This window comes from Notechis scutatus, chromosome 8 (genome assembly GCF_049901735.1).
Source record: "Notechis scutatus isolate UNSWTSFEM ecotype Mainland chromosome 8, rNotScu1.2, whole genome shotgun sequence".
Lineage (NCBI taxonomy): Eukaryota > Metazoa > Chordata > Lepidosauria > Squamata > Elapidae > Notechis > Notechis scutatus.
The window spans coordinates 5,352,026-5,372,153 of record NC_142016.1 but is presented as its reverse complement, the minus strand read 5'-3'; the positions used below and the strand labels follow the sequence as shown (position 1 = coordinate 5,372,153).

Here is a 20,128-nt window from a genome sequence, read left to right as displayed (position 1 = left end):
ATTTTCATCACACAATCATGGGGATGCTGCAAAGGTTGTAACTCTAAAAAACAGTCATGAACCACTTTTTCCATTGCAACTTTGAACAGTCACTAACTGAACTTGTTGTAAGTTGAGGACTGCCTGTATATGGCTGTAAAGCAATTGGTGAGTTTCTTCCTTCAACTAAAATAGCAGATGCCAAAATAGTTTCCCAGAAGGAGGAGGATGAACAAGAAATTGATCTAGTAGAAGAGAATATTTATAGGTCAGGTTTGAACTGGAGGGTCCTTGATGCTCTCTGAGCTTGGTTATCTTCCTTCCGATGTGAAACATTGGATAATAAGACATCTGTAAGAAAACAATTAAGTTCAGAGAGCACCAAGCGTTCCACAAAAATTGATCTTTACTGTTCTTCAAAACTTAAGTTCATCTTAAGAATACCAAATAAGAATTGCATTCAGATTTGCCTGAAGTTTAAAAGTACATTTTACAATCCAGGTAGTCCTTGACTTATGATGAGAACCAGAATTTCCATTACTAAGTAAGTTGGTTGTTAAATGAGCTGTGCCCAATATTATGACCGGTTTGCCAGTTATGAAGTGAATCACATGGTTGTTAAGTGAATCTGACTTACCAATTGACTTTGCTTGTCAGAAGCTGGCTGGGGAACGTCAGAAATGGCAATCATGTGACTGCAGCAGTCAAATATATGCTGATTGCCAAGCACCCAATTTTGATCATGTGCCTGTGGGGATGCTCCAATAATCATAAGTGCAAGGACCAGTCATAAGTACCTTTGTTTAATGTCGTAACTTCAAACAGTCACTAAACAAATGGTTATAAATTGAGGACTCCCTGTACTTCTCGGCATCCTGTTCAGGATGCACCGTTTCTTGAGAAAATCATTCGATGCTAACATGGAGGCCATTGAGCATGGAAGTGGCTATTTCTTTCCATTTGTACGTCTCTTAATCATCTATTTTGCAGACCAACGTTTACTCTAGTGACATCGGTAATCAAGTATGCAAGATAAGTAAATGCTTCTCCTGCTCAGCAGCGTCTGGCTGACTTTACTGAAAGCAGCTACCCTGTAAAATGTTTGAGTCTGTGGGATCTGGGGAATCTACATCTCTCTTCCTGATTCAAATGATTTAATTTAAATAATTATTAGGTGTATTAAATGACCCCTCTTCCTAAAACATTAACATATACACCAGTTATTGTAGATTACAATGCAATGCAAAAAAAAAAACAATGGCTACTCAAAAATACACAAGCCAGCATCATAACTGGTATTAAAATGCAGGTAGTCCTTGACATATGACCACGATTTGGAATTAAAGTAATACGTTAGTCAGGAGTCAGTGTTGTAGTCAGGAGTCAGTGCATCACATAACCGGACCTGATTTTTTTTGGCATTTTTTGCAGCAGTTGTTAAGAAAATACTGTGATTATTAAGTAAATCCAATTTTTCCAGTGTTTTTTTTTTTTCTTGCTGGAAACCAGAAATAAATGCCAAAAATAAGCAAAAAATTGATAGGTTGTAGTCACAGGACCATGGGATTCTGCATAAAGGGGAACAGATTGCTGAAGTGTCCAAAATGCTGCCATTGTAACTTTGAAAATGGGTTGTAAGTAGCTTTGTGGAGATCTGTTGTAACTTTGAATGGTTGTTCAGTGACTGGACATAAGTTGACTACCTCTGTTAGTAATGGAGTCAGTGGACCTTCCTAAAGATGGGACACACAACCAGGCCCCAAGACAATTAATGCCCTGTGCTCCCACAGCAAACAAACATAGGATAGCAACCACCTCTGAAGATCTTAAAACATGGACAGAAGGACATTTGGGATTTTTATAGAATTCTTGGGAATAGCATTGTAAAAGTCCCCCCATAATATCATCCCTGTTATCAAGTAGCAAGGAAGCACTCAGATGAGTGCCTGCATTCCAGATAGTCTCTGAAGATCTCTTGCGGGGCCATTTCAGCTATAGCAGAATTGAAACTTTCTCCCTGTATATCATGTTTTCTAGTGAAGTTATATGTCAAGCGTTTCTTCTCCTTTTTAGAGAAGCACATCAAGAATTTCCTCCTTTTGTTTTGCATTTGGTCTCCCTGACTTCTTAAAGCATAGAAAAATTGCATAATGGAAACCAAGAAATAATTCTTCAAGAGAAGCAGCTCGACTTCTTCGCGGTTCTAAAAAGAAATCTGCAGGCAAGAGGGACTTTCCTCTGTAATTATGAGTTGGGTGTCATTGGAAAGCCCTAGAAATCAATTCGAGACAAAGATAAGTCTCTTTAACATTGTATATGAACCCAGGTTGAGTTGAGTTTAGTGACAGTAAATCTCAATAAAGACAGGGTTGCCAATATTTTTTTAAAGAAGTGTACCTCACTATTTTTTTATCCATCAAGAATTCTTGTCTTTTCATGTCATCATACATTTTCTTGTTTCTTACCACCCATGTAAGTAGATACGTATGCATTTTATAGGTGGTGCCCAACTCTCAGACAATTCTGTATGGCTTACAATTTAGCATATAATGAATACTGAAAACGATAAACACTTCAATAACACAATACAAAATAAACAAGACGGAAGTCCAGGCACTCACCAGCAAATAAAATTTTGCAAAAAACATGCCCAGAAGGGCTGCTACGTGACAAAGCACGAGTCTCTTGAACAATGTTTCTCAGCCATGGGGACTTGTAGAGGTGAGGACTTCGACCCCCAGAATTCCCCAGTCAACAAAGCTGGCTCGGGAATTGTGGGAGTCAAGGTCCACGCCTCCTTTAAGCTAAGCCCAGTTAGGGATGAGAAACACTGCTCTAGACCCTGACTTCTCTGCAGCAATATCCCTTGGGTCACCTCTAAACTTCACAGGGATTTGTGGAAAATAAAAGCAGTGAATGGCTGCAGTGCAGAATTTTTTGGGAACTGTGCTGGATTGTTTATCCCCTTCAAAAAAAAAGATAAATGGAAGATGGGCTGGTAGGACCCTATTAAGACTGAGATGTGCTGGATCTTCCATACCTGTCATGATGGGACTTTGTGGCAGGTGTAGCCCCCCCTGGCCTTCCAATCTAACTATCCACATTTAACCCTGGCCTTCAAGAACTTTGATCTGACCTTGCAAAGTGCTCAGAGGCCTTGAACTGGGTAGAGGCACTTAGAGACAGGAGAGAATATGTGCATAACGGCACGCTTCAGGAGTGCGAGGCCGATTTAATCACACTACAAGATCTGTGCATATCAGAGGCGGGGAGGAAAATGTTGGCAACCAGCCTGAAAATCCTCACTGAAAAAAGGTTCATGAATCCAGTCTGCTAAAATATTGGGGGTGGGGGGTTGTATTTAAGTTTGGGAAGAAGCTGGTATCATAGTTTAAAAGAGCTGGCAGGTGTGTCCGCATCAAAGTTTAATCTCTGTTAATAATCTTTAAATTGTCAATCTGAAATATACCCTCCTCCTTATAGATTCCTGGCTGGCTCTGGAAGCTGGAAGTGCAACTTCAGTGTTTTCAGTTTGAGTGTCTCTTTTCCTCTTTGTTTCTTTGACCTGCCAGATCTGATGATATATAAGAGTTCTCGGAATGGGATCTGCTTTGAGGTTTTCCTTTTTGGCACTTCCCCTCTGCTGCTCTGCAGTTGGAATTGACATTGTCAGATGTTCCCTAAAGAGCTCTTTGAAAGAGGCAAAAACTGAAATGGTGGCCTGTGAGATAGGATTACAAACACGGAAGTGTCTCTTGCGGTGACTGAACGTCTCCCTCCACCGCAGGCCTTCTCATCTGACATTTGCATTCATTGTGCTTCACAGATGATGATGTAATCCTGACTCCAGTCCTGCCAGTCTTGTTCATAGCCAGCAAAGTCAGGCCTGGAAATTCCACAATTTGTCAATTCCAATAATTTGCCTTTAGGTGCCATCGGGTATTGCAGCTTTCTCCAAACTTGAACTCCTTTGCCCTTCAGATGTGTTTCTAGTCCACCTGGAGAGGCCACAGAATAGCGGTTTTCAAGAAAGTCTAATATCCTGTCAGATCTTTTGTCTCTAATTTGGATCTGGTTTGTCTGAATGAGTCATGCACTTAGCTAGTTTCCTCTCCTTGGAGCTTTATGTGGGTATGAGGGCTCCAAATCCCAGAATTTTAAGCTAAGTTTTTCCAAACTGAAGCATAGTGAAGAACTTCAGTGATATTTGCAACCCAGATTGGTGCAGAATATTCCGGATTCTCTGCATCTTAATCACCCACTCCTACAAGTACGGTGCTTCTCTGTGGACTTGAAGAACTGATTCCGGGCCTTTAAGAACTTGGCAGCCCAGAAAAGCCTCAGCGGGAGCTGCATTGCATCTTGTGGCTGCTGCCCAAATTTATGGCAAACAATGGAAGGTTCTCTTTCAAGGGCATGGCTCCTTGTGGCTTCATGTAGTGGTTTCTTTCCATCTGCACCGCTGTCCCTTGCTGGCGTGTGAGGAAGAACCACCAATAACAAAGCCGACTTTCCTTTCCCTTTGCCCTGAAATAACCAGATTTACAAGAGTGTGTGCGAGAGTGTAAGTCAAGAGCATTCATCTGCCTGCAGTCTGCAATGGGTACATGCTGTTCAGCCTCTCACCCAGCTGGGAAAACTCCACTAAAGTATGAAAAGGATAATAGTCTTCTGGGTGTCATCCTGTGCCCACCTTTTGACATTTTTTAAAACCGTCAGCCATTTCAACGAGTCCTAATTTTGCCTTTATTGAATGATGCCTCTTTTTGTTCAAAGTAAACTGAAGCTCTGAAGGTCATGCCTTGAATAATGAACTAATTAATATAGTGATGATCGTGAGCAGACTTTGGACCCAATATTGAAAACGACAATTAGGGGGCTGTAGTCCCTCCCCCTCGCGCGCTTTCCTGATCTTGATCCCCCCGTGATTTAGAACAGTATCCTTGGTAGATTGTTTCTTCATCCTTTCTTTTTCAACAAGCTTATGACTTAATTTCTTGGTATGATTATTTAAAAGCCAGTTTGTACCATAGTTGAAAGTTCCAGACTCTTTCACTTATACACTACAGGTAGTTCTCAACTTAAGACTGTAATTGAACCCAGAATGATAGCTGTATGTCATATGTCATTAAGCGAGTGATCATATGACCGCGCCCGATTTTGCATCTTTTTTTGCACAGATCATTATCAATAGCACTTAGACATATACCGTTCACAGTGCTTTACAGCAGGGGTTGCCAACTGATGGTCCGCGGACCACTGGTGGTCCATGAGAAAATTTTGGTGATCTGCAGCGCACCCCTGTCTGCAACAGGAGTGATACCGGCAGCGGATGGACTGATGCAGGTGGGGAGGGAGGGTAGCGCGCAGGAGATCACGGCATTGGAGCCCTTCCTGGGTGTTCCCTGGCCTGCGAGGGGAGGGCACGATCTCCCGCGCCCCTCCCCTCAGGAGCCGCAAAATCCTCGCTGCCCCTCTGGCAGCCGCGAAGCCTCCTCCCACCGTGCTTCTCTTCCTCCTCGCCAGTAGCACTCATGCCCAGCAGGAAGGAGGAGACTTGGCGGGTGCCAGAGGGGCAGCAAGCACTTTGAGGCTTCTGAGGGGAGGGGTTGAGCCTTCCCCTTGCAACGTCTTCACCTGAGAGCATCGCTGCCAACCACTTCCTGCAGCTCAGGAGGTCTGCGCTCTTCCTGCTGCTGCTCGGCCTCCTCAATGCGCAGAGGCCGGAGGCAGCAGCCATGACACAGGTTTGCTAGGAAGATTGCAGGATTGCCCCACCTTCCCGCCAGCCATCTGGTCTTCAGCACGTGACTCGTCGGCCTCTGGACATCAGATTCCCACCACCCAGCACCAGTTCAGAGGTTTCTTCCCCCCAAACCCCCGAGGACAGAGAGCGAGGGTGGAGAGAGAGAGAGAGAGAGAGAGACAAGACACAAACATACAGAGAGAGAGAAACTGAGAAAGAGAGAGAGAATAGGGAAAGAGAGAGACAAGACAGAGAGAGAGGGAGAAAGCGGGAGATGGGGAAAGAGAGAGACAAAACACAGAGAGGGAGGGAGAAAGAGAGAGATAGGGAAAGAGGGAGAGAGACAAGACACAGAGAAAGAGAGAGAGAAAGGGAGAAAGAGAATAGGGAAAGAGAGAGACAAGATAGAGAGAAAAAGAGGGAGAAAGAGAAAGATAGGGAAAGAGGGAGAAAGACAAGACACAGAGAAAGAGAGACAGAGAGGGAAAGAGAGAGAAAGAGAGATAAGAGATCCCAGTGTTTTGTTTTCTGTGGGAAACAGGTCCAAATGACTCGAAAGTATCTAAAGTTGCAGAAACAGGCAGCCAAGCTAAGTGCCTGAAGGACTCCATCCCATCAGTGGGAGTCCAGGCGCTTCAGCGAGCGGCATGCTGGATTCATATTAGTGGTGCGCGGAATTTAAAATTATGAATTTGGTGGTCCCTGGGGTCCAAAAGGTTGGACACCCTTGCTTTACAGCCCTGTCTAAGTGGTTTATAGCAGGGGTCCCCAACCACCGGTCCGCGGACCGGTACCGGTCCGTGGAACAAGTCCTACCGGGCAGCTGGTTTGCTGGGCGCCGCCATCTTTTGATGAAAAGTGCTTCCGGTGAGCTTTTCCGGGTAGAAAGCTCACCGAAGCACTTTTTCATCAAAAGATGGCGGCGCCAGCTGATGCCGACGGGCGCGGCGCCAGCTGATGCCGGTACCGGGCGCGGCATAAAAAAGGTTGGGGATCACTGGTTTATAGAGTCAGCAACAATCTGGGTCATCACTTTACTGACCTCGGAAGGATGGAAGGTTGAGTCAACCTTGAGCCTGTGGGACTAAAACTGCCAAACTGCTGACAGCCGGCAGTCAGCAGAAGTAGCCTGCAGTACTGCATTCTAACCACTGCGCCACCACGGCTCATTAAGTGAATTACTAGTTGTTTATTGAATTCATTGTCTACAATGGGCATTTTTTTTCCAGAAACCAAAAGTAAATGCCAGTTTCCAGGTAAAAACATCATAAATTGCAGCCACATGACCATCAAATGTTGCAAACAGCTGTAAATTCAGACCAGTAGCTAAACACCAAAAATGCCATCATATGACTTGGCAGAAGTTCAAATCCTAGTCATTAAATGCCCCTGCAAATGTCAATCATAACCTCTAATGTTGCTAAGTGAATTATTGTAAGTTGAGGAAGAGGGATCTTGCCCAGCAGCTCACAGCCACTCTCATGACCCTTTTCCTTGTACTTTCACAGGGCCAAGATGGGCCTCGTGGAACATTGGTGTCTTTATTTGCATCCGCTGTGCTGGAATACACCGGAACCTGGGAGTCCATATCTCCCGAGTAAAATCTGTCAATCTGGACCAATGGACACAAGAACAAATACAGGTCAGTATAGATTTTTGCCAGCAGCAAAAGAGAAAAGTTATAGGTGTGGGTGCAGCTCTAAAATTAGTGGAATGCTCTTCTGTCCTCAGATAAACATCCTGCCATATGACAATCTGAGTTGTAGAGAATCTAATTGTCAACGTTACACGCTCATTTTCTACCTTCAGAGATTCCTCATTCCCACAAAACCAATCTGGAGCAATCTGTACACATGTTTAACATTCTTCAAAAATTGTGTCTTATTTTCGCCTGGACAGTATCTGCAGTTTTCTTGTAAGGTTTTTCAGAAGTGGTGTTGTCATTATGTCTTTCCTAGTCAGTGTTTACAGCTATGCTGGCTGGAAAATTCTGGGAGTTGAAGTCCACGTATCTTGAGAAAGGTTGAGAAAAACTATTCCTGAGGCTGAGATAAAATGCCTAGCCCTGGGTCACCCAGCTAGCTTTGTAAGATGGGACTAGAACTCATGACTTCCCATATTCTATGCCTTAATCATTATTACATTAAAATATTAAAAATAAAAATTAGCATTGTAATCTTACATACAATAGTAACCCCAGGATTTAATGTAAGTTGTTTGAAAATTTTTTATTTTGTCCTCCCTACCCCATCTCACCTATCCTGAGATATTTGGCATCTCCATTTCTTATCTCATTTTCCCTCATTTATAATGACTAAGGAGACACATTCATGGGGTGCATAAAGACCCCTTTCTTTCTTCACCTTCCTCTAAGGTTCAGAGAAATCGATTTAGAATAAGCTACACTCACTTCAGAATGCTATATTAGACTAGTCATTTTATCCAATAAAATCACCATGATTGGTGAGGGAGCATAACTGCTTCTTCCAGTAGATCCAAATACGGTTTACTGCTGATCTAATAGAAACTGATAATGCATTTAACTACCAAGTCATCATAACCCTTGATATCTTCAGGTTGATGTCCAAACACCATTCTATAAATATTCTGGCAGACAATAATATTAATCTACCTTCTCCCCTGATGCTTTGGTTGTCAGAGTTAAAAAAAAAAAAAGTTTACTTCCTGGAGTTAATTCATACAAATGAAACAAATGCAAGCAAAAGCCTAATTCATTATACAACCCTCACAGAGACTTTCTATTTTGTATTCCAGTGCATGCAAGAAATGGGAAATGGGAAAGCAAACCGCCTTTACGAAGGTTACCTGCCAGAGAACTTCAGACGACCCCAGACAGACCAGCATCCTTTCTCTGCCTGTTGTCCCCACAGGAAAATGGAGGCCTCAGCATCACTGGAGGGAGTGTGGGAAGGGGATATCTCTATATCAGTTTAGACTCCACAGCCTTTTTTGGAATTTTGATGAGGTTTCCCCGTTAGTGAGCATCTTCTGGAAAACCAAACCTCATAAATTAACCCTGACTAGAAGGTGCAGTATTCAGTGTCCTCCCTCTAGTCTACGCCCTCCTGGAGATATTGTGGGTTTTTTGGCAACAATATGAATGGGAATTGCTGTCACCTTTATCTAAGATGGGGTTTTCCCTCCCCCTCAGTTAAGTCAACACCGCTGGGATTTGCTGGAGATAACTTTTAAAACATTAAAAAGTTTTTTGTGGAACAAAACGATGACTCTAGATCCATGTTTCAAACTTGGCAACTTTGAGATGTTTGGGCTTCAACTCCCAGAATTCCCCAGCCAGGCTGGCTAGAGAATTCTGGGAGATGAAGTCCATACATCTTAATATTATGCAGTTTGGCTACTGCTTCATATGGAGGCAGGTAACTCATAAAACCAGCAATATCTATGCTGACAGGAGCAATTTATCTGCTCATGGCCACAGATTGAAATCGACAATCCTAATCTATCCTATCCTATAATTCGTTGTCATGCTTTGCATATTATAAGCAAAACTACCATATTCTCCGGATTGGAGCACAACTGCAGATTTACCATTATCTGGGCTGCAAAATCCACAAAGACCGGTAGATGGCAGCAGACGCTTAAGAGTTTTCTATAACTTGTGCTACAGTCTAGCTTTTATATTTATCACAGTGGAAACAACTACATTCCCCCCCAGTCCCTTGGGCAGTTCTGGTTAGTTTAACTTCAGCCTGATGGTTGCCTCCAAAATTATTGCATCATCTAATTTGGTAGCAAAACTATCTGCTCTTGGTTTATTCATCCTTATCCAGTTTCCTCCCAGAGCAGTGGAGAGCTTTATCAGAGACAAATATGAAAAGAAGAAGTACATGGACAGAAGTCTCGACATCAACACGTTACGGGTTGGTTGGTTCTAAATGCATAAATGCTTTTGCTCTTTTGGTTCTGTCCAGTATTTTGACTGGCAGGAGCTGTCATAAGATGGGGTGAACAATTTGATTCTGTGAAGGATCCCATTATTTCAAGGTCGTTTGGGAGGGGATATAGGAATATAGGAAATATATAGGAATAGTGATAGGGGCAGAGCCCATAATAGGTAAAAATACCCATAATCTCTCTGACACTCTGTTTTGTCTTCTTCTTCTTCTTTGAATCTGATATGATCTTCATTTTCTTCTAAGAAGGATGCTGTGGAAAAAATAAATATGAATTGCTTACTGTACAGAGATGAAACAAATTAGACCGAAGGGGTCAAAAAACGAGCTCTTTAGATGGGCAGAGAGACAGACAGATAGTTCTACCAGGTTAATGAAAGGCCTGGCAATGCATTTTCATGAGATTTGGCTGGTTTTAACTTTGATCATTGTTGAGAGGAGGAGTTTAGAATATTGTGAAATTAATTTGGTTAATTTAGGGTTTAGGGCAGTGTTTCTCAACCATCGCAACTTTAAGATCTGTGGACTTCAGTTCCCAGAATTCTGGGAGATAAAGTCCATGTATTTTAAAATTTGCGGTGGAGCTGGGCTGGGGCGACGGCTGCTGTGCCAGCAGAGAGGGCTCTGCATGCCACTTGTGGCACATGTGCCCATAGGTTCACCATCACGGTACTATGTGAACGCCAAAAATGGGTCAATCCAAATTAAAAGAGTTGTGCAAACAACATTGTTGGGTTGGGAGAAAGGAAGTGTTTTGCATTGACAGTCCCATGAAGTTTAGCAGGGGAAGTTTCCCTTTGACCTAGAAAGAAAATTATTCTGATGAATTAATTGGCTTGCCTTCTCATCATTCTGAGTGTTTTTGTTCATAGAGAGAAAAGGATGAAAAATGGAAGAAGGAAGCAGCCATTGGGAAAAATGTGGAGCCAGTTATCTTTGAGAAAGTCAGAATGGTAAGGTGGCTATGGTTATTTCTGGCTACTTTCTGGTGTCTTGTGGGGAGGAAGGGAGCTAGAGGTATTCAATGAGAGATTTGCCCTTGAGTAATAGACTGATCTGAGATTAGATGCACCCCTCCTGCATCCGTTTCATTTGGCAGGTGGGAAAAAATTCAGGTAAATGTTATTACTGGCACTCGGTAGCTACTTATCTAGCAGATTTGATTTTGTGAATTACATAGTGGAACCTCACGTATTTGCCACCTGCTGACTTTTGCAGAGAAACTAGGCTGGGAGATTCATTGTGTGAATGAAAGCATCAGGAGGCTAATTCTTATCCAGATGTCAGGGAGCTTCAGGGCGGGTTTGTGCAGATGCTACAAACTTTATGCCCCTCAATGCTAACAATTGTCAACTGCATGAGTTGTCAACATCCACAGAATAATCTAGGGCAATGTTTCTGAAACTTGGCAGCTTGAAGATGGATGAACTTCAACTCCCACAAGTCCCTGGTTCTACATGTGCTGGCAGGACAATTCTGGGGATCGAAGTCCATCTATCTTCAAGTTGCCAAGATTGAGAAATGCTTATCTTAGAGCAGGGGTCCCCAAACTTGTGGACATAGCTGGCTGGAGAATTCTGGGAATTGAAGTCCACAAGTCTTAAAGTTGCCAAGTTTGGAGACCTGTCTTAGAGAGACAAAGCCCAACCGCCTTAGTTGGCTGGCTGAAACATTGGGGTGGGCTTTAGAATAAGTTTCAAAATCCACGAGCATTTCTGGAACATTTTCTGAAGATACAAAGATGAGAAAACTGCTCTTTTTTCCTGGAGAATGCATCAAAGGATTTTGGTGGTTTCTGCTTCCTTCAGCCTCAGAAGAAAGAGGATCCTCAAACTACAAAAAGTCTTTCCAGACCCTCAGAGCCAGTCATAGACCTGCTGGGACTTGGTAAGAGCAATGCTGACACGTTTCTGTCTTTTGTAAATATTTGTTGCATTGTTGCTAAATAAATAGCAAGCAGGCCTTTTCCCATCCGGAGGAGGAGAGCTGTGAAGAGTTGAAGACCCAAAATACTGGCTGTGATTTCACTAATTCCTGCTAAATCAGTTATTTGTGTTTCTTGAATATGGAGGTTTATCATGGAGGTCATTAATAACAAAATGTTGTTTGTTGTGTAGGAAGATCTTTTCAGTTATGATAGATGCAGGGAAATATTGAGCCTAATTTTGTATTGGAAGGACAAAGAGTCCCAGAAGTACAAGGAGTCCTCAACTTAACAATCATGATTAAACCTGGAATTCACAGTTGTAAGTTGTTGTCGTCTTTAAGCAGGTCACAACAGGTGCCTAGGTTTATGACCTTTTTTGCAATGGTCATTAAGTGAACATGGTGTTTGTTAACTGAATCTGTTCTATCCAATGAGAGATTTTTGCCAGAACCAGAAGTAAACACCAGAAATTGGCAAAAAACAAAAAAAAAGTAAAACAAAACAAAACACTGTCATATGTATGCTGCAGATGGTCATAAAGGCAAGCTGGCTGCAGAGTACCCAAAATGCAGTGACGTGACCAAGACGGTGTGTGGCCATTGTAACACTGAAATTGGGTCGCAGGTATCCTTTGGGGGCGGTCCACTGTAACTTTGAATGGTCACTAAGCCACTGGTGGTTAAGTGAGGCCTACCTGTACTCCTGCCAACATCCCAGAATGCTTTGCAGTAAGCTGGTATGCCATGGTTCGGCCCAGTGGTTTCTTCAGCTAGTGGATCAGGTTAGTCCAAGATTGCAGCTTAAAATGACCGGGCAGATAGATTTTCAGAACCAGACACGGAGTCCTTTTTTTAATGTATTGGAAGGACAAGGAGGCCCAGAGCTATAAGTAGTCCTCAACTTAACAATCATAATTAAACCTGGAATTCACAGTTGTTGCCACCAGTCCCACTGAAAATACAGCACTGTAACATTTCCAAAACAAACAAAAAAACATTGCAAATAGCTGTCCTGAATTTCCTAACCTAAAGTTGCATAACACACCAGTGGCAGAAGATACACATGGGCTGGAAAGGTTTTCAGTTCCTCTTTCATCACGAGGCAGCTCGTTAACAGTTGCATTCGGAGGGCTGAGCCAATCAGTATTTCCTGTGCAAATGAAATACGGTGAAAAATTGAGGCTAAAAAGTGGAACTAGGCCACCAGCGTGATTGCCGTTAAAGGCCAGCAACAGCTCATCTAGCATGAAAAGGGCAGGCGTAGGGGATAATCTGTACATTATAGCCGGGTTCTGCATATAAAACCGAAAATGAGCAAATTCCACCCCAAGCGTCAGGGCACAGCCGTACACACGTGATGTTGATAGTGGTTTAGCTTTCTAGGAATCTTGTCCTTTCCACCAAAGTCAAAGCAGCTTTCCAGGGCTACCAAGTCATACTCGTAAGATATGATGAAATCTCAAAAACAGGACTTGTGGCTGAATAAGAATTCAGGGGGAGAATGATGAGATTTCATACTACTCTGTGTAGCTTCTTGTCCTTCATACCAGTAACACAAGCAAAGAAATGCTAAACAGAAGAAGAGCATAGCAATTTATACAGCTTGAAGAGAATCAGGGTGACGTATCAGCAATAGAATGCATACAACCCGCTGTTGGGGTTGGGGAGAAAAGCAGAACTGAAACTTGAAAAGTTAGGTTTTTCTGTGCTGTCCAGATGTACCATAGAAGCTACATGTCGATTTCCACAAGACTTGGGGACCATCCCACATAGAAGGCCAAGGCATCCATCCTGTGATGGGATGTGCAACTGGAGAAAAGATTGGAAGGGGTGGTGGGCAGAGGGAATCTTGGAAATCACACCACAGCTTTCAGGAAGAAGGCAGCACATCCCAGAGAGAGGCCCAAGACAGCAGAACTGGATGGTGTGGGGAGGAAAAGGTTCAGGGTAGCTAAAGCCTAGAATCTCCCAGGGTATATTTATCTAGTTAGAAGGTTACAGCTTTAGTCTGACAAGATTCCGTCTATTAGAGCCGTGGTGGCACAGTTGTTAGAATGCAGTATAGCAGGTTAACTCACTACTCACTTCAGGAGTTCAATCCTGATCGGCTCAAGGTTGACTCAGCCTTCCATCCTTCCAAAGTCGGTAAAATAAGGACCCAGATTGTTAGGGCAATATGCGGACACTCTAAACCACTTAGAGAGGGCTGTAAAGCACCGTGAAGTGGTATGTAAGTCTAAGTGATATTGCTATTAAATATAAGCAGACAAAGAATTGTACTTGATTTGGACCTCACAGTGTCATCTTTGGGCTTATTGAATTTAGCCTTTGACTCTGGGTGTGGAAATCCAACTCATTGAAGGGTACTAATTTGGGGAAGGCGATCGCTTGGGTGATCTAAGGAAGCCAGCTGATACCACCTCCCCCCTTTTCTCCCAGATGTTCCTGTTTCGACTGCCCTCCCCAATGGAAGAGCCAGCAGTTGTTTGGAGAAAGACTTGGAACTATTTGGATCCCTGGGTACTGAGAGAAAGGTGAGAAACTTATATTATTGATGGGAGACCTTGAGCCAGAACCTTACTCTCATCCCAACGTATCTCACAGGAATATTCTGGGGAAAATAGGTCTAAAGCTACACTTGGATATATAGGTCTAAAACTACACAGGCATGATTTTTTTTAAAAAAGTAGAGTTCTAAATTTTAATTGAAATGTTCAGTAATGTGCAAGTCATGCTTAATCAGTCAATAAGATCTTCATTGCACATTAGATTCAACAGCCACATTTACAGATAATTATGAAAAATAGGTCAGTATGAAGAAGATACACCGTATGTTTTGGAGTATAAGACGCTCCAAAGTGTAAGACGCTTTTGGGGAGGAAAACAATTTGCCTCCTTGCAGCAAACAGCCTGTTTCAACTTCAGCACAGCCTGATTAGCACAAGCAGCTGATTGTTGGTTGGATTGGCCTCCCGACGATCAGCTGTTTCTAGCTGCAGGGATTGCCATCGCCTGTTGCCACCTCCACTGCCCCATTTTCACACACACCCCATTTTCACCCCATTCCAGGCGATGGGATTGGAATGGGTGGAAAATGTAGTGTGCGGAGGCCGAAAACGGGGCGCACAGAGGTAGCAATAGGCTATGGCAATCCCTGCAGCCTGAAACAGCTGATCGTCAGGAGGCCAGCTGCTAATCAGGTTGTGCTGAAGCTGACCAGGCTGTTTGTTGTTAGCTGCAAGGAGGCAAATTGCTGGGAGGCAGAGGCCAAAGGGTGGGGGCCAGTGTGTGGGCGGGGCTTCGGCAACATTCACTGTATAAGGTGCACAGACATTTCCACCCACTTTTGGGGGTGGAAAAAATGCGTCTTATACTCCGAAAAATATGGTACTTAATTTTTGTTTTAGCAAGATGTGAACCATTCATTATTTACTGTGACTGTAGAGAGTTCCCAGATCAATCTTGACTATTTTTCCTTCTTGATCCCATGAGCCTGTGCTTATCTGTCTCCGATTGACTTGGTTCATATTGACTTGGCTTTATCTCTCACTGAGGGTCAGGAGATAAGATACTGCCTATTTTGCGAAATCCTTCTAAGGTGGTAAATTAGTTTATGCAATACTTTGAAAAATGGAAAACCTGAACTAGAACCTTCCAGAAAAATGCTGTGTCAGTTCTCTGGCCTCCATCTTGGGAAATAAGTACAGTGTATTCTCTCACCAGGTTGTTGGCTCAATGCCCACAGCTGGAAGTGCTGGATCTGTTCCTGAAAAGCTGAACCTGTTCCCTGAGCCCGACAGCAAGGCTGAAGAGGCGGGGAAGAAGCAGCTCTCCAAGGATTCCATCCTCTCTTTATATGGCTCCCATACCCCACAGATCCCTGCACAAGGTATGCACCCCACCTGTCGTGAGAGACGCACCTGTTGGGCTTTCAATACTCAAGCATAGATTCATAATACACTCATTGCTTTATAAGTAAGATGTTGGTAACATAAAGTTGTATCATATGGAGCAATAGGCGAGTAGCCATTCCAGGTGAGAAGATTGCCTTTCTTGCTCTCTGACCCAATGAGGTCTGCTGGAGGTCTGCCGGAAATAGCAATAGCACATACTACCCCATAGTGCTTTACAGCACTCTCTGAGCACTTTACAGAGTCAGCCTCTTGAACCCCAACAATCTGGGTCCTGATTTGACCCACCTCGGAAGGATGGAAGGCTAAGTCAACCGTGAGCCCTGTCAAGATCAAACTCCAGGCTGTGGATAAAGATTACCTGAAATACTGCATTCTAACCACTGCACCACCATGGCTTCCCAGATATAATGCTCATTAAGTATAGGGGCTGTTCCATATTCAATTTATAGGTTCCCACTTCTATGATAGTCCTCAACTTACGAGCATTTGTTTAGTGACCATTCAAAGTTACGGTGGCATTGAAAAGTTACTTATCAATGGTCCTCACACAATTGTTGCAGCATTCCAAGGGTCACATGATCAAAATTCAGGCCCTTGGCCATAGGCCCTTGTGTTCATAATGGTTGCAATATCCCAATAGTCATATGATCACCATTTCTGACCTTCCCAGCTGGCAACATGCAGAGTCAATTGTGGGAAAGATGGATTTCCTTAATAGCCGCAGGATTCACTTCACAACCATGGCAAAAAAATATTATGTAAAACTGGGCACGACTCACTCGACACACCTTGTTTAGCAATGGAAACAATTGTGATCATAAGTCAAGAACAACCCACATCTGTAGGACAAGGTACCAGGCTTTGACCGGCAGATTTCTGTATTCTCCCTTCACTGTATCCCTTCACTGTCCTCCCTGGTTCAAAGCAATTTCACTGCAAAATAACAGGTGGATTTTACTGGAAAGGTCTATAATGAGGGTTATAGGGTGCTCTTGTCACACTCATTCCATCAAGTGACTGGCCCAGAGGATCAGAATGAATGAAGGTGAGCAGCTGATAATCTCATGATGGGTTCCATGCTCACATAAGGTACTTGTCACACTCCACTCCTGTCTCCATCCCTACAGGCCTTCTTCCCCTTTCCAAACGCTACCTCTCACATCCTCCCTTCCCAAGCACTTCCCTGGGTTGGAATCTGGAATGCTTCATCCCTCTCTGTCTGGTCTCTTTTCCTAAGTTCAGCCCCAACTGCTATGGGAGGGAAAGGCCTCTCCTCTGTTACTCCCCACAACGACGTTTCTAAGTTCCTCTCAATGAGACGCATACAGTAGATTAGGAGATCTTTCATTTGCCTCTCTCCCTTCTTGAAATCCCTGCAGGGGCTGTGTTCCTAGCGCCTACTCAAATGGGCTATCCGGCCGCCTTTCCCAATTTCCCAGGCATAGCACCACCTAGTGGCATGATGGCACCACCTGTGGGGGTGATGGCGCAGCCAGGAGCGGCAGCAGGCGTGGCAGCACCTCTGGCGATCCCAGCAGGTTATGTAGGCGGCATGCAGACTGCAGTAATTGGGGTCCCCAATGGGATGATGGCAACGCAACAAGCTGGGTACATGCCTGGCATGACACCTGTCCCACCACCAGTGTATGTTGTACAACCAGCTCACCAATTACAATGGAACCTTGCTCAGGTAAGAGCCAACAGTGAGAACTCAGATGTGTGTCTGAGTGAGGGCTTTTTCAAATTTTGGGGGCAGGGGAAAATGTGCATTTACAGATTACAGGTAGACAATCTCATGCCTTCCAATTCTCACTTGGCTGGGCAGTTGAACTTGAGCATATGGGTAGCGATAACTGAAAAAACAGTGGTATCAAGTTGTTAGTCCTAATGTACATGTTTTTTAGCTTAGCCTTTTTCTCAAAAGATTTTGAGGCGATAGTCACAATAAAGAGTGAAGGTGATAGATACTGAATGAATAGCAACAACCATAAAACTCTTTCCAAAATTCTTTAAAAGCCACTATGACACTCATTTGATGAAAAGATGAAATATTTTCTGAATTCCTATCATGCTTATATTCTCTGTGTATCAGCAGTTTTTCATGATGTAGCCCATAAATTAACTCAAATAATAGAAATAGAAAAATATAGTATTCTTCCATTTCAAAAACCTCCCCGTAGAGGAGGAGATATGCAGATGGTCTTAATTTTAATATGATGCCTAGAGGTATCAGTATTTCCATAGACCTCATCTCTGAAGTCCTCTACATTTTACATCCTATAGAGCTACTTTCTTTAGTGGCAACCACAGAATCAGGATTCAAGAATGAAGTTAGTATCAAGGCTTACGTTGACAGACATAGAAGTTTTCTTTTAAAAAAGGGTAAACTGGAAAGAAAGCCAGGCGTGTGCAGAAAAAACATTTTCCCTTCCCACAAAGAATTGAGGTGGGAAAAGATTTGAAAATATATATATATATAATGAATCCTAATTAATCCAAATCATCCACATGTCCATTATAGGAAGCACTGACTTCATGTGCTGCTTTGTCATATTCACATAACATTTTGAGCCAGTTCATCTATTTACCAGAAAACTATAGTTTCCTCACATCCCAGTGAGGTTTGAATTGCTCTTTTTGGAAATGAACTGAGCCTTATGCACTTGTTGGAAATACTGATATTTGATTGGAGTTTGGTTTAGGGTATTTAGGATTAGGGTTATAACTATACATGTTAAGATGATTAAAGAACAAATTCCATTCCTAAGCTCTGTCCTTGAGTCAAATTTGTACGTAAGCCAGAACAGTATTATTATATAATACTGTGTAAGTAATATTGTGTAATGAAATAAATCAGTGTAATGAACTCAAACCATTGTGTATTTAACTTGAACTACAGTGTATTTAATTCAAATTTTGCTACAATAGGCTCTGTTCTTAACTATAGGTCATCCTTAAATTGGGCTTCTATTAACCCAGGAACTTGCTGTAGAAAACAGTGGATTTTCCAGCTGACTAAATAATTCAGGTAGCTTACGAAGCCATAATAGTAATGCAGGTTTTATGTTCTCAGTCCTTCTAACATCTCATGCCTTGTAGATGTGTTTGGTTTCAGCTCCCATTAATCATAGCCAGCCAAGTTCTTCAGCACTGTTTTACGCCTCTTGTTGGCATGGATTACCTCCATGGTAGTTTTCAACACTAGGTAGAGTTATATTTTTTTAAATTTTAATTTTAATTCCTCCCATAACAATTGTGCTATACCTATCAAGGATAAGAACATGAGGTATTTTCAAGCTTCTAAGCACCATAAATGGTCACCAGGTGGATAATCAACCCCAATTCCGTGAGGGCATGAAAGGTGTCACTTGCTATTAGAAAGGAACTGAAAAACTCCTCTGCAGCAGGAAAACTTGAGCGATGACCTGACCTCTTCTTGCCTTTCTCTTTCAGGTGACACAGCAAATGGCAGGGATGAACTTTGGTGGCACAAACGGGGTGATGCGCTATGGACAGTCAACGGGCAGAGGGGGTGCCCCAGGAACCAATCAAGCCCTCAGTTCCCAGGTTTGGAAATAACCCCCTGGATCTGGACCATTTTCTCGTTTATTTTTAGCTTCGGCTCTCTTGGTTTTGTTTTCCCAGTTCTGTATTAAGCATCAGTTATTCCCTGATGTTACATTTTTACTTACCTTGCTGATGAGTCTCGGATGGATATTCCTCTTGTGAACAGAGATCTACTCTGCCAATTTCCCACCTCATCTTCAAAACGCTGACTTGGCTCACCTTGTCCCTAGGCAAGCGTTGTTTTTTTTTTTAGCAGGGTGGAACGAGAGATGACAGGTGGCCGTTCTGGTAGATATAACCATCATCCCAAAGCCTGTTCTGGGATTGCAAAAGGAGTGGTCAAGATGGCTGAATGTGACCTTTGCCTCTTTAGTTGTGACTTCACCTCAAGGCACTTTGTATTTTAGGATTTTGGCACCAAATACTCGTTTTTTATTCCAATACATTCCATGATTTTTGTGGCGTTTTCCAAAACTACTTCATGAGCTTGAAACGCGTTATACCTGGAGAGGAGTCCCATCAGCCCTCAAGCACAAATCATGCTTCTTTTCTGAAAGTGAGTTGGGAGGAAACATACCTCTTAAAAGCAGCTGCTGCTCATTTAGTCCTGGCATATTTAAATGCTTTTTTCCCCCCTTTCTTTCTCCTTATTTTAACCTCTGAAACATCTAGCCTAGCATTTCTCAATCTTCGCTACTTTAAAATGTGTGAATTTCAACTCCCAGAATTCCATTGCTTGCTGGAGGAGTCTGAGAGTTGAAGTCCATATCTTGAAGCTCCTAAGGTTCAGAAACACTCCTTTAACTGATAAAGGTCCAGGACTCTGGCAAATTTTCCCTTGTGTAACTCCCACAAGCACTCAACTTGCCTGCACGATGACTTTTATCAGAGGAAGAAAAACAAAACTTTCAGAGATGGGGCCTATCTCCCATCTCAGTCATTTCACACAGACAGTGATCACCCAGTTCACAATTTTGAAAGGTTTTGTAGCACAAATAAAAGCCAGGCACCTACTTTATCTTGTGTATATGTAAATTCGTTAATAAAACGCTGCAGTGAAA

General features: G+C 42.9%; 1 protein-coding gene across 4 annotated transcripts in view; it reads left to right on the top strand.

Moving 5' to 3' along the window:
- The window catches only part of SMAP2 (small ArfGAP2), a 38,887-nt gene extending 18,759 nt beyond the window's left edge, over positions 1-20,128 (top strand). For 2 of the 4 annotated variants that reach the window (XM_087970519.1, XM_026673679.2), the window contains 9 exons: positions 7,234-7,367; positions 8,501-8,586; positions 9,549-9,627; positions 10,533-10,613; positions 11,469-11,547; positions 14,026-14,120; positions 15,310-15,475; positions 16,880-17,190; positions 18,954-20,128. In XM_087970519.1, coding sequence (XP_087826645.1) covers positions 8,504-8,586; positions 9,549-9,627; positions 10,533-10,613; positions 11,469-11,547; positions 14,026-14,120; positions 15,310-15,475; positions 16,880-17,190; positions 18,954-19,079 — 1,020 coding nt within the window. In that variant the 5' untranslated portion in view covers positions 7,234-7,367; positions 8,501-8,503 and the 3' untranslated portion in view covers positions 19,080-20,128. Of the gene's footprint in view, positions 1-7,233; positions 7,368-8,500; positions 8,587-9,548; positions 9,628-10,532; positions 10,614-11,429; positions 11,548-14,025; positions 14,121-15,309; positions 15,476-16,879; positions 17,191-18,953 lie in introns of all 4 variants that reach the window. The other 2 variants (XM_026673678.2, XM_087970518.1) reach the window with 2 other exon arrangements.